We start from the raw sequence: 15332 nt of genomic DNA on the forward strand, positions 1-15332 counted from the left end.
CGGCCCCATGGTCACCAAGGGGAGCCCTGTGACCATCTGGTGTCAGGCATCTCTGTAGCCTGATGTTTCCTATCTTATAAAGAGAGGGTCTCTGAGCCATTTTCCGTGGAGACCTTACAGGATTCCTGCAACAAGGCCAGTTTCTGATTTCAATCCAGGAGCTCACCCCATGCATGGCTATATCAGTGTGAATATCACAATGGCTGGTCAGAACAGAGTGACCTCCAGCCCCTGGTGGTGACAGGTAAGGCAGGAGCTGCCCCTCTCCTTGGGGCCCCTCCTCCAGGCAGAAGGGAATGGCATGTGGCCTCTGGGAGACTCTCGCTCACAGTCCATTCTACGGTATAGGGGGTGATGGCTCCTTTGACACTGCCCCTCCTCCTCCCCCAGGAGTGTACAACACAACTCTCTTCGTTCATTTATTACCAACCATGCTATCTAGATGACAAACCAAATGAGTAATTAGAGCTTATGTTAATTGTGCTAATCCTTGCTCTCAGACAAATTGCCTACTGGGTTTCACATATTCTATCATGTATTTTTTTAAATAGTAGATTGTTAGAAGAATACAACATGCTTTAGAAATATATAATCACAAGTCAAGGATGAAAAGGAGCTGGCTCATGGGCAGGAATGAAAAGGTACCCAGCCTTTCACTCCATCACGTTCTTGATTCTTAGGACAAAATTAAGCCTTAAATGTTTATTTTTCCCTCCTAATTAGATGGAAGATGAGACGCCGCCAGAGATGCTTCCCTCCAGAGATTGAGAATAGTGTTATCTAGTTTCAGGGACTCTCTGGAGATAAGCATTCCTATATCTCCTCAATGAAAGGCTCGATTTTTGACTCAGCAGTAGCTGATACCCTCAGACAGACCATCACAAAACAAGCCAGACTCGAGGAGGGATGAGTGAGGAGAAACTCTCAGTTGGGCTGAGCTCACAGAGTCAAATCCTGTCAATCAATGCAGGTGGACCTATAGGGATCCCAGGGTGATTTCCGTTGGTCCTGACCACCACAATCTCTTTGTCCACAATCTCTAGCCTCAAATGGCCAAGATGACACAGTGGAGAATCTCATCCAGATGAGCATGTCTGTCTTGATCCTGATGCTTCTCAGGGTGCTGCTCATTCAAGCTCCACGCAGTCAGAGAAGACCCCAAGATGCAGCCAGGAGATAAATGCAAGAGAGAGGAGACTGACCGACCATTCAGCAAGGTAAAACCTCCCCACTGAGTGAGGTAAATTCTGGAAGAAAATCTGGAGCATACATTGAGGGAACTGTGTTAGAATATCCAGAGGGCTAAAAGTGGTTGGCATGTAGGAAATCTCTGGAGAGTACATTTCTTGTCTGTAGAGGACTTTTCTGCAGTCAAACTTGTAATTTCTCTCCCTACCAATGTTGATTGTCCCTGACTGGCTCCTGTCTTTCTCATTCTTATGACATGAGGCTACATTCACACCACAGGAGTTGATCCACACGTGTACACAGCTTGACACACTGGTCCCCTTTTATATAAATACACATTCACCTGTATTTTGAATAGCCACACTCTCCACACTCTTTGAGGCATACCTTGGTTCTGCTCAGAACACACACTTGGCCTAAGAATAACTGAGTAGATGGGGTGAAAATAGGGTCTACTTGAAAACAGATGAATGGAAAACCATCCCCTTAACCTGCCCTGGACACATACATCTCTTCTTTTCTATCCAGTGATTCCAGGAGTATTTTCCAGAAACACCATTAGTTTGACTGACCGCAGGGGTGTTTGAAGTGACAGCCTGGTGCTCTGCTGCTACACTGGCTCTAAGAAATGACCAGTTTTTATTTTTATTTTTTTTTAATATTTTTTATTTATTTCTAGGAGAGAGTGAGAGAGACAGCGTGAGCAAGGGAGGGTCAGAGAGAGAGGGAGTCACAGACTGAAACAGGCTCCAGGCTCTGAGCTGGCAGTCAGCACAGAGCCCGATGCGGGGCTCAAACCCACGAACCGTGAGATCATGACCTAAGCGAAAGTCGGACGCTTAACGACTAAGCCACCCAGGCGCCCCAGAAATGACCAGTTTTTAAAAAGCTGTCAGTGGTGGCATTTGTCCATCTCTTCAGTGTAAACACGCACTTCATGGCCGACATCTCGCTGCGAGTGATAGCACCACGTGCCCAGGTGGGAGGTCATGGGCACAGCCGTCTTTCACAAGTGAGCGTGATCCTGCTGCAGCACAGGTCACTGGTGACCCTGACGTGACGTATGCTTCCTTCGATTTGAAACATCCTGGTATTTGCCTTCTTGGTGTAATGCCACCCTGTCCGTGGCAGTTGTGATCCCCAGTCCTAGTACATCCACATGCGAGGCCAGAGAACACAATTGCAAAATTGGTTGTTGGGGAGATACTGTGTACTTAGAATCCCAGTACATTTCTGGAAGGAGTATAAATTGCTCCCCTCATAAAAAGGTGGAATGTGTATTCAACGGAATATTACTCAGCCATCAGAAAATGAAATCTTGTTTTGCAATAAGGATCAAGCTAGAAGGTCAGTTTCAGAAAGACAAACACCAAATGATTTAACCAATATGTGGAATTTAAGAGACAAAACAGATGAACATTGGGAAGGGGAAAAAGAAAAAAGAGAGAGGGATATAAACTGTACGAGATCCTTAACTATCGAGAACATGCTGAGGGTTGATGGAGGGAGCTGGCTGGGGGATGGGCTAGATAGGGGATGGGTATAAGGCGGGCACTTGTTTTGAAGAGCACTGAGTGTTCCCTTTCAGTAAATCACAGAATTCTACTCCTGAAGCCAATATTGCACTTATGTTAACTAACTAAAATTTAAATGAAAAAAAGAAAAGAAAGATGCTTTCTTCATAGAGGAAAAAAAATATGTTCACTGGATGTCTTCTTTGAGCTGTGTCTATTCATGCTTATTTCTTTCTTTCTTTTTTTTTTTTTACAAATAGTTTATTGTCAAATTAGTTTCCACATAACACCCAGTGCTCATCCCCACAAGTGTCCTCCTCCATGCCCATCCCCCCTCCCCCCCACATCCATCAGTCCTCAGTTTTTGTCAGCATTCAAGAGTCTCTCATGGTTTGCCTCTTTTCCTTTCCCCCACCATTTCCCCCCTTCTTCTCCCCCTTGTTCCTCAGTTAAGTTCCTCCTAATCCTATACGTGCAAACATTTGATATTTGTCCTTCTCTGCCTGACTTATTCATGCTTATTTCTTCACTGGATTATTCATTTTATGGGGGTTGATTTGATAAGTAATTTTTTTTTTTAATGTTTATTTATTTCTAGGAGACAGAGAGAGAGACAGCATGAGCAGGGGAGGGTCAGAGAGAGAGGGAGTCACAGATTGAAACAGGCTCCAGGCTCTGAGCTGGCAGCCAGCACAGAGCCCGACGCGGGGCACAAACCCACGAACCGTGAGATCATGACCTAAGCGAAAGTCGGACGCTTAACCAACTAAGCCACCCAGGCACCCCGATTTGATAAGTTCTTTATAGGTTTTTGGATACTAGCCTTTCTCCAATATGTCATTTGCAAACATGTTCACCCCATTCCATTGTTTGCATATTAGTTTTGTTGATTGCTTCCACTGTGAGGAAGTGGAACAGGGAACCCTCTTGCACTGTTGGTGGAAATGTAAACTGGTGCAGCCCTCTGGTAAACAGTATGACGGCTCCTCAAAATGTTAAAAATAGAACTCACCTATGATCTAGCAGTTGTAGTAGTATGTGTTTATCCCAATACATAAATGCTGATTTAAAGTGCACACATACCCCAATGTTTATAGCAACATCATCAACAAGAGCTAAATTATGGAAAGAGCCCAAATGTCCATCCTCTGACAAATGGATAAAGAAGATGTGGGGTGTGTGTGTGTGTGTGTGTGTGTGTGTTACTTGACGATCAAAAACAATGAAATCTTGCTGTTTGCAACAATGTGGATGGAGCTGAAGCTTATGATCCTAAATGAGATAAGTCAATCAGAAATGGACAAATACCATGTGATTTCACTTATATGTGGAATTTAAGAAACAAAACATGAAAATTGGGGAAGGAAACGAAAAATCAAATGAGATTAAAACAGAAAGGGAGGCAAACCACCGGAGCCTCTTAAAGAAAACAGGCTGAGGGTTGTTGGAGCAGTGGGAGGTGTGGGGATGGGCTCCATTAGTGATGGGGGTTAAGGAGGGCATTCGTTATGATGAGCACTTGGCAGTCTATGTAATTGGTGAATCACTAAATTCTACTCCTGAAACCAATATCTTCTTATTGTGATTACTGATGACGTTGCAGCTTTCTCAGATGGCAGGCTGGCTATGCTGGCAATTTGGAAATAATTGGAGGTACTTCCATTTTTGCATAATAAATGTTTGACATTTTAGGTACAAAATCTATCTAAAAGATGTGCATTTCCTCCTTCTTGGAACATATGCCACAACCTATTACTTGCTTAGGCTCTTATTATTTATACAAATGTATGATAAATTATTTTCTACATAACCATGGACAGCTCTCTATTATTTGTACATATCTGATCAAGCACCTACTCTATAAAAAAAATATGTTTTCGGGGCACCTGGATGGCTCAGTCAGTTAAGCGTCCGACTTTGGCTCAGGTCAATATGTTGTGGTTCATGAGTTCGAGCCCCGCGTCGGGCTCTGTGCTGACAGCTCAGAGCCTGGAGCCTGCTTCAGATTCTGTGTATCCCTCTTGCTCTCTGCCCCTTCCCGACTTGTGCTCAGTCTCTCTCTCAAAAAGAAATAAATCATTAAAAAATTTAATCTAGGGGCGCCTGGGTGGCTCAGTCGGTTAAGCGGCCGACTTCGACTCAGGTCATGATCTCACAGTTTGTGGGTTCGAGCCCCACGTCGGGCACTGTGTTGACAACTCAGAGCCTGGAGCCTGCTTCGGATTTTGTGTCTCCCTCTCTCTCTCTGACCCTTTCCTGGTCCCGCTGCCTCTCTCTCTCAGAAATAAATAAAAATTAAAAAAAAAATTTAATCTATGTCCATCCACCCAATGTATCTTAATAGATTTGTAAATCACATCAACTCATAAAGATATTGGTTTGAATCTCCACTTAGGTACAATCTTATGTTTTATGTAGTTCAAGGATGTGTGATTAGATTATTATATGCATATGACTACTCTATCATCTTTATTTACTTGTTTTGATGGTGGGGAGAGAGACATAGAGATTCCCAAGCAGGTCCATGCTTGGCACAGAGCCCATCCTGGGCTCAGTCCCACAACCATGAGATCATGATGTGACCAAAACCGAGAGTCAGAAGCGTCACTGACAGAGCCACCAAGGTGAACCAACATGAAAATAGTATTGAAATAAAGTTATTTTTTCCTAATAAAACCTGTTCTCTTACATTCAGTATTATTGAGTATCTCTATCAGCTAATTTTATTAAATACAAAGACAAACTTTACTGATTTAAAATCTCCTTTAATAATTTTGCTTTATGGAAACCAACTTGACAATAAACTATTTAAAAAGGAATAAAGCTATTACCCTTCATAAAAAAAAATTTTGTTTTAGATGAGATTTTATCAATAGTATATATCTGTTTTTTTTCTGAGGGGCTCAGTCTGATCCAGTCTTTGAGTCGGTCAATTGACCTTTCAATGTTTTGTAGTAAAACAAAACAAAACAAAACAAAAACACTCCATAGTTCAAATTACCATTGGATGAAAGAAAGCATAGGTTCATTCCATGTACCACTGACCCCCACAACCACTCTGAGGAATGAAGTTCAGGACAATCCTCTACAAACCAGGTCACTTGCTAAGGTCCCATGGGCAGTGGATTATGGAGTAATATTTACATGAGAATCAGCTTCGTCTCCCAAATCAGAGCACTCACTCATGCATTGTCCCCTCCATCTTGCAGGCTGGGCCCCAGAATGGGGAGGACAGCTCTGCTCAGAAATAAGGGACACTGAGGAGACAGGAGGGACTCACGGGCATGTTCCCAGGAAGCGGAGGTGGACAGTGACACAGGAAAAGAGAAGTCCACGAAGGCTGGAACAGAAAGAAAGCCCAGGCTCTGAGGCCAGGAGAGGGTTGTGTTTCCTTCCCTATTTCCCTGTATTTCTCCTCTGTGTGCGTTGCCATGGTGACCTGGACCTGAGTGTGCAGAAAGCTCACATGCATGTCTATGCTGACCCGAGGCCGCAGAGCAGCAGGAACCCGTGTGTCCTGCAGCATCTCTGGGACCTGGGGACCCCATGTGAGGTGAGGACTCCCGGGGATGGGCTGAGAATGAAGGAGGCCCCACAGGGGTCGTTCTGGGAGGGAAGGATGTGCCCTGGTCTCCTCACCTGGACAGGGCATCTCAGGAAACCTCGGGGTTCACTTGCTGCACCATCATGGACACCAGAGCCAGCCAGTGGGGACAGGCTGTTCACACTCCTGTGGGGCTGCTCACGTGACAACCCCATAACCAGCAGACCAGCCCCCAAGTGGCCACACCCTGTGCTGCTTCCTGTCCTGCGGGCACTGAGGTTCCTCCATCTGCAGAGCCAGATTCAAAGTCAAGTGACACCATGACCCCCACCCTCACGGCCCTGCTCCTCCTCGGTGAGATCTCAGGAGGGGAGGGGACGCCCTAGTCTGGGAGGGACCCGCCTCACAGCCAGCCCCTGGGCTGCCAGAGACCCCAGGCACAGGAGGGTCACGAGGAGGAGGGTTCTGCTCAGGATTCGGGGCAAACCTCTCATAGGGACTCTCTTGCAGGGCTGAGTGTGGGCCCCAGGACCCGAGCACAGGCAGGTGAGTCTGTCCCCAGGGGGCCTATCCCACCTTCTCACTGGGGACAGGGCTCACCCACCAGGCATCTGGGGATGGAGAACAACAGTTCTGGGTGGATGGAGAAGGGATGCCTAGGGGTTCGGGGCTGAGCTGGGAACTGGGGGTGGGGAAGGTCTTAGGATCCAGCCTCTGTTTCCTTCCAGGGACCCTTCCCAAACCCACCATCTGGGCTGAGCCAGGCCCGGTGGTCCCCTGGGGGACACCTGTGACCATCTGGTGTCAGGGGACCATAGAGGCCCAGCAGTTCTCTCTGGATAAAGAGGGACAATCAGTGACCTGGGACAGACAGAAGCCACTGGAGCCTGGGGACAAGACCAAGTTCTCCATTACACAAATGACAAATGTGTATGCAGGACAGTATCGCTGTCACTATCTAAGTCCCTCTGGCTCGTCAGAGAGCAGTGACCCCCTGGAGCTGGTGGTGACAGGTGCGAGCCCCTCAGGGTCCCAGCCCCAGGCTCTGCCCTCAGGGAGGGGGTCTGCTCTCAGCATGTCTCCCTCTCACAGCCCAGCCCTGGGGACACCGTGGGGGCATCTGAGCCCCATTTAACCCGCCCCCTCCTCCTTTCCTAGGATCCTATGGCAAACCCAGTCTCTCAGCCCTGCCCAGCCCCATCGTGACCTCAGGAGTGAATGTGACCCTCCAGTGTGCCTCATGGGAGAAATTCGACAGGTTCGTCCTGATGAAGGAAGGAGAACCCAGGCCCTCCTCGACCCTGGACTCCCAGCGACCCACCCATGGGCAGTTCCAGGCCCTGTTCCCTGTGGGCCCCGTGACCCCCGGGCTCAGGTGGACGTTCAGATGCTATGGCTATTACAACAACTCCCCCCAGGTGTGGTCACAGCCCAGTGACGCCCTGGACCTCCTGGTATCAGGTAAGAGAGTCTGATTCTTCCCATCCATGTTTGAGGCACCAGGCAGGTTATGGAGGCTCTGCTCCCAGGGGAGCCCCAGATGAGAGGTGGGGTGAGGAGCCCACGGGGATCTCACAGATCAGAGACACAGAGGGTGAGAGACAGGGAGACAGGGGGTCAGGATGGAGAAGGGAGGTGTGGGGAGAACCACCCCTCCATCCACGGCAGGTCTTCTCCCAGGTGTGTCCAGGAAGCCCTCCCTCCTGACCACGCAGGGCCCTGTGGTGTCCCCTGGACAGAGCCTGACCCTCCAGTGTCGCTCAGATGTCGGCTATGACAGGTTCGCTCTGCACAAGGAGGGCTCACGTGACACCCCCCAGCCCCAAGGCCGGCAGCCCCAGGCTGGGCTCTCTGGGGCCGACTTCCCGCTGGGCCCAGTGAGCAGATCCCAAAGGGGCCGGTACACCTGCTATGGTGGACACAACCTCTCCTCCGAGTGGTCGGCCCCCAGTGACCCCCTGGACATCCTGGTCACAGGTGAGGGGACACGGGTTCAGTCAGGGCCCCAGTCTCTGCACAGGTAGTGCTGGGGGTGCCCCAGGGGGTGGTGGCCGGGACCAGGGGTGTGGGGTCCCCAGGGAGAGAGAGAGACGGGAGGGGGAAGGGGAGAGACTCAGAGGACAGACAGACTCAGTTAGGAACAGGGATGGACAGCCCCTCCCCCGCCTTCCTCTCTCTAGGACAGCTGTCCTCCACGCCCTCCCTCTCGGTGCAGCCGGGACCCACGGTGGCCTCAGGACAGAACGTGACCCTGCTGTGTCAGTACAGGAGCCGTGTGGACACTTTCCTTCTGTCCAAGGAGGGGGCAGCCGACCCCCCCCTGCGTCGTAGATCAGAGAACAAAGATAAGAAGTACCAGGCAGAATTCTCCATGAGTCCTGTGACCTCAGCCCAGGGGGGGACCTACAGGTGCTACGGCTCATATAGCGCCTTCCCCTACCTGCTGTCACACCCCAGTGAGCCCCTGGAGCTGCTGGTCTCAGGTGAGGGGCCCTTGGCCCATCCTTACTGAGTCTCTCAGCTCAGGAAAACCTGAGACAGTGATAAATGAGGGGGAGACTCCACAGAGTAGGCTCCAGCCCATGAGAGATGGAAAGAGCAGGGACCTCCACCTTGGGTCCCCCATCCTGCAGTCTCCGCAGAGATGAAGGGTGGGAGGGCTGGGTGAGGGCTGGGTGAACCATCTAAGGAGACAGAGGCCTCCATATTGGAATCTGAACTGTGGGGTCATCCAACGGGATACTCCTCTGCACAGAAGTCTCCCCACCTGTGTGCCCTGCTCTCCTGCCCCCTATGCTCACTTGGGGGCCTCAAGGCACACCTGAGACCAGGTGGGGGGCCATGCCTGACCTGCAGGGGTCTCTAGGGAGGCTGCACAACACACCCATGGGCAATTCATGTCCTCACTGACTTGTGTGTGGACGCTTGTCCAGTGTCACTCTGCCTGCTTCTCAGAACTTCTGGAGCAATGTCCACACATAGAGTCACGAATGGAACTGATGTTACAAGGACGCAAGGCTCAAAAACCAGTATCCATGGGGTCAGATTAGGTTCACACATTCATTGTGGGGAATAACTTCTTACTACCAAGTCTTATCTCCTTTTCACAGAATCTCGTTCATGAACATCAAAGATTTTGAACTTTATTCATAAAAATGGTGTCAATTCATAACTTGTTTTAAGAATTGGTTAACTACTTTAGTACCATAAAGTAAGCTGTCTGAATAGTAAGTATGCCTAAGGGAGCTATTGTTTAGGGGATATTTTTAAGTGCTGTTAACTCATTGCACACTTTCTGACTTTCCATTGCTTTTTTTTTTCTTTTTTTTTAAATAGTTTATTGTCAAGTTGGTTCCCATACAATACCCAGTGCTCATCCCCACAAGTGCCCTCCTCCATGTCCATCACCCCCCCTTCCCCTCACACCCATCAGTCCTCAGTTTGTTCTTTCTTTTCTAATTAGTTTATTTATTGGGGCAACTGGGTGGCTCCGTCAGTTGAGTGACCAACTTCGGTGCAGGTTATGATCTCGTGGTTCATGGATGTGAGGCCTGCATCAGGCTCTGTGCTAATGGCTCAGAGCCTGGAACATGCTTTGGATTCTGTCTCTCCCTCTCTCTTTTTGCTCCTCCCCGACTTGTACTCTACCTCTCTTTCTCTCTGAAAAATAAATAAACATTAAAAATATTTTTAATTCAAGTTAGTTAACATACTGTGTAGTATTGGCTTCAGTAGCAGAAACCAGTGATATATCACTTAAAATTATTCTGTTTTTATCTTATTTTCCTTCTCTTCCCCTATGTTCATCTGTTGTCTGTCTTAAGTTCCACATGTGAGCAAAATCATATGATATTTGTCTTCCTCTGACTGACTTATTTTGGCTTAGCATATACACTCTAGCTCCATTTGCATTATTGCAAATGTCAAGCTCTTATTGTTTTCCATCGCAGAGTAGTGTGTGTGTGTGTGTGTGTGTGTGTGTGTGTGTGTGTGTGTGTATCACATCTTTATCCATTCATCAGACAATGGACATTTGGGCTCTTTCCATAATTTGGCTCTTGTTGATAGTGCTGCTATAAACCTTGGAGTGCATGTGCCCCTTTGAATCAACATTTTTCTATTCTTTGGATAACACCTAGAATTGCAATTGCTGGGTCCAAGGTACTTCTATTTTAGTTTTTTGAGGACCCTCCATACTGTTTTCCAGAGTGGGCACACCAGTCTGCATTCCCACCAGCCCTGTAAAGGGTTCCCCTTTCTCCCCATCCTGGTCAACATCTGCTGTTTCCTGAGGTATTAACATTAGCCATTATGACAAGTGTGTGGTGGTTCTCATTCTGGTTTTGATTTATTTTTCTCTGAAATAAGAGATTTTGAACATCTTTTCATGTGTCTGTTAGCCATCTGGATGTCTTCTTTGGAAAAGTGTCTGTTCATGGTTTCTTCCCATTTCTTCACTGGATTATTTAATTTTGTGGGATTGAGTGTAATACATTCTTTATAGACTTTAGACACTAACCCTTTATCCGATGTCGTTTGAAAATATTTCAGCCATTCCATCACTTGCTTTTTAGTTTTGTTGATTGTTTCTTTCATTGTGAAGAAGCTTTTTATCTTGATGAGATCCTTATAGTTCATTTTTGTCTCCAGACATGTCTAGTAAGAAGTTGCTGTGGCAGAGATCAAAGAAACTACTTCTTGTGTTCTCCTCTAGGACTTTGATAGTTTCCTGTCTTATCTTTAGGTCTTTTATTCATTTTTAATTTATTTATCTGTGTGGTGTAATAAAGTGGTCCAGTTTCATTCTTCTGCGTGTAACTGTCCAGTTTTTCCAACACTATTTGCTGAAAAGACTGTCTCTTTTGCATTAGATACTCTTTCCTGCATTGTTGAAGATTAGTCAGCCATACATTTATTGATCCATTACTGGGTTCAGTTGATCTGTGTGTCTGTTTTTCTGCCAGTACCATACTGTCTTGATGATTATAGCTTTGTCATACAGCTAAAAGTCTAGAATTGTGATGCCTCCTGCTTTGGTTTCTTTTTCAACATTACTTTTGCTATTCAGGGTCTGTAATTTTTCTCTCTCTCTTTTTTTTTACTATTTTGATTTTCATATTAAAATGAGGTAATAGCTTTTCATGATTTCCTTGCTTTTGTGTTCACAAATTATAATTGATATTATACTTCCACTGACTTCTGTTTCTTGAAGTTGAAAAACATACATATGGGTTTCCTCAGTTCTGACCCTGTGAGATAGTGGGAGCAAAAGTTGTCTTTGATAATGAAAATAAAATGATTAGCTATCCCTACTGGAAACATCACCAGATTTCTAGAGTTTGTCCCAAAGCAGGGAGATGAAGATGGAGTCTACCCTTATGGGCATGCCTCCCTGAACTGTCTCCATGACACGAGACCATGAACTGAGACCAGGTGCTTTTGTCATCTGCCCATCCACAGACCACAGACACAACTGCAGTCCTGTTGAGGAAAGACAGACCATGCCTCTCTGTCTCTCCTTTTCTCTAGACAGGAAGATCTAGATATTCATACAAATACATGTGATTATGTATTCATATATTTATAATATTTCTGTTAATATAAACATATGGCTATATGTGTATATAAAATGATCTATGAATATATAACACATATACATATATATCCATGTGTATATATACAGATATTCATCTTGATGGCCATACTCTTCATTCAATAGGATCTCGTTGCCTAGATCCACACGCAAGTGTGAATAAACATCACCTTGAGGAAATACATACTAATGTGTTTGGTGTATATGTGTGCACCTATCTATGTGTACATCTATATATTGACCTGTGTGGACATTTCTAACTATTTATATGATAAATGAATCAGTGGAAGCACATGAGGAGGTAAAGTTCCAGGTGCAGATTAAAATGCAGACCCAGAAAGAAGGGAGGTGACTCAAATGGAGGGAAGGGGACCCTGCCCCAGATCTTGGCTCCTCTGTGTTCCTAACCTTCAGAACCCCCTGATACCAACCCCCTTGTCTATGGATGCTAAATCCTTGGCTGTTGAATAAGTGGGAACTCTCAGCTCTGAGGACATGGGCACATGGGGTCTTGTATCCCAGACTGAATGTGACATACAAGGACACAATTATTTCTGTGTTGGGAGGACATTTTTCTCTCCAACCCTGAGCTCCTAGGGCACAGCCAGCATCCACTCCAGACTGACTAGAAGCAAAGTCTGAATTCAAAGAAAACAAGGAGATGGAAGGATTCCAATGAGGGTACCAGAGGAAACCCACTACTGCAGAGAAGGAGTTGTTCATGAACTGTACAAAAACTATGTAATGAGAAATTGAGGGCTATAGAACACAGAGCGAGAAGCCAGGCTGGAGAGTGGTCTCAGGATCCTAAGCATCTGCTTCTATTTTCCCCACAGTAGCAACTGACAATATCAGCCCACCCAAAAACAAGTCAGACCCCAACAGTGGTGAGTAGAAGAAAGTCTCAGTTTTGGGACTGACACGGAGGTTAAAGTCCGATCAAGGGGAGGTGGGTGCTCTTGGTGGATATCCAGGATTCAGGATGATTTGGGGCTGCCCTGACCTCTGTAACCTCTTGGTCCTCATTCCTAGCCTCCAACTCCAAAGATTACACGATAGAAAATCTCATCCGCATGGGTGTGGCAGGCTTGATCCTGCTGGTCCTGGGGATTCTGCTATTTCAGGCTGGCCACAGCTTCAGAAGAACCCCAGATGCAACCAGGAGATAAACACAATGAGGAAATGGAGGAAAACCACAATCCTGCATGGCAGAGTTCTGAGGATGAACCTAATGGTGCAGGGAGTTCTGGAAGAAAATCTGCCGCTCTGCCAGCAGAACTGTCTACTGAGAAAGTGTCTGACCATCTCCCTGGCCAGGACTCTTCCTCCATGAACTGTAGTACTTTCCTTCCTACCATTGATGGATTCCCTTCACTGACCCCTGTCTTTCTTCATCCCTGTGACACGAGGGTGCATTTCACACACTGGTTTGGGTTCATACCTTCCTACAGTGTCATGTTTATACCTTTCTACAATGTCACGTTCTGGCCCACTTTACTGGGATATATTTTCCTTTATTTTCAGTTTTCACATTCCCTAGTGTGTGCTGTCTACCTCCATCCCTTCAGCCCCAAACACAATATCTGTTTTAATAAGTGAATAAATGGATGAAAATCAGCTCCACTTTGTGAGAGATAAACCCAGAACTATTCCCTTAACCCCCTCTGGACTCATAAAGCTCTTTGCTCCTCATCCAATGATTCCTGGAGTATTTTCCAGAAATATCATTAGTTTGGCTGAGCACAGGGTTGGTTAAAGTGACAGCCTTGTGCTGTGCTGCTACACTGGCTCTACAAAATAATCATTTTTTAAAAAGCTGCTTTCCATGGCATTTGCCTATTTGTTTGGTGTAAACATGCCCTTCATGGCCAACATCAAAGTGTCATGTGAATGCACTGTGTGCCAAGCTGAGATGCTCAGCATGGACACAGTCATCTTTCACAGGTGAGTGTGATTCAGGTATGGTGCACCTCACTGATAACCCCGACATGTACATATACTTCTTTCTATTTGTGAGATCCTTGGATGTGCAACCTCAGTGCAATGCCACAGTTTCAGTGAATTGTGATCTCCACCTCTAGTACATTCACATGAGAGGCAAGAGAACACAATTGCAAAACCGATCGATGGAGAAAATATCGTGTACTTAGAATTCCAGTACATTACTGGTAGGGGTATAAATTGTTCCATTCAATCTGGGGAGTAGATCAGAATCACCTGGTCAAAGGAAGAGATACAGCTCTGGCCCATAACTCTATGCCCTAGAGGAAACCGTGTGCATCTGGATGCTGATCTATGCATAAGAATGTTGACAAGGGTGTCTTTTCGTGTAGATAAAACCATACAAACACATCAACAATTAACGAATGTTTGCATTCTGTGTAGGAAATGGAATATTTTGTGGCAGAAAAAGCACAAACTGAAACTACAAGTAGAGTACAGATCAATTTCAAACACCACATTAAATAAATGAAAGCAACTATCAAGAAACCTGCATGTAGGATTATTCCATCACATACTTAATGTCAAGAAGAGACTACAGTAATTATTTAAGCAGGCAGGACTAACTTCAGCCCTATAAAGAATGGAAAGAAAAGCTTCCTATGCAATCTATTATGGTGGTAACCATATAAATGCCTGAATTTATATAGGTCTGTCCCTAAGAGTCTACCTGTTGGACCTCACTGCCTCCCCTTTCGCTCCATCCAAGCATTTCCTGAGCAGCTGGCAGGACCCTCACTCCCAGCTTATTCCTGGACTGACTTTCCCTCAGTCTCAGTAACTTCAGAGCAGACAGCTGTGTTCAGGGGTCCTGGAATCTGGGGACAGGTCTCTGCACTCCACTCCCAGTTGAAATTTACTTGAGTCTTGACCTTAAAAACAGGCAGATTCCCTCATCCTTAGTGTTGTAATGAAAAGTGGAACTGATATTTGGGTGGTGGAGAGTCTCCAAAACAAGGAAAGCTCCAATGACAGGCCACTGAAATAATGTATGCTCCACAGACAGTAGCCCTTTCTGTATTGATCTTCCGTCTGGAGAAGAGAAAAAAAGTAGGGCCCCTTGAAGAGAGGCTCACATTACTTCTTGGGCTCTCCTTGCAGCAGGGTCCCAGATGTGCTTGTCAATTTCCATGACAGTGAGCATGTGACTCACACCTATGGAAAGAGGGATGCTCTGAGCTCCAAAATAACTAGGTTCTCTGAGGTCCCAGAACAAAACAATAGACCCCAATCAATAAGCTTGCAAATGCCATCAACAAAACAGCACTAAGAGACGTTAGTAACTTTTAGTGACACAGCAGAACAGAAAGACTGAGAATAGTCTCACAAGAAAGAAAGGATGATATCATTATCAAATTTAGCTGCTTTGATTCATCAAGCACAACAGTTAGAAACAAGGATTATCAGAAAAATTTTGGATGGTATCTATGTTTCTGAAAAAGGAACAGTTCAGCAAGCTGATGAATAAGGTCTAAGTTGTCCAGCTACAGAA

At 46.0% G+C, this 15332-nt stretch overlaps 1 protein-coding gene across 1 annotated transcript; it reads left to right on the top strand.

The window, feature by feature from the left end:
- The first annotated feature begins 6474 nt into the window (after positions 1–6474).
- Positions 6475–13497, top strand: LOC120239725 (leukocyte immunoglobulin-like receptor subfamily A member 6). Its single transcript, XM_039244180.1, is given in 9 exon segments — positions 6475–6600; positions 6757–6792; positions 6975–7259; positions 7405–7707; positions 7927–8223; positions 8427–8729; positions 12676–12726; positions 12872–12982; positions 12985–13497. Coding segments are annotated over 9 exon segments (1608 nt in total). The 5' UTR covers positions 6475–6566; the 3' UTR covers positions 13173–13497.
- The last annotated feature ends 1835 nt before the right edge of the window (positions 13498–15332 follow it).

Source organism: Hyaena hyaena, unplaced genomic scaffold (genome assembly GCF_003009895.1).
Source record: "Hyaena hyaena isolate Hyena2069 unplaced genomic scaffold, ASM300989v1 scaffold_235, whole genome shotgun sequence".
NCBI classification, from domain to species: Eukaryota; Metazoa; Chordata; class Mammalia; order Carnivora; family Hyaenidae; genus Hyaena; species Hyaena hyaena.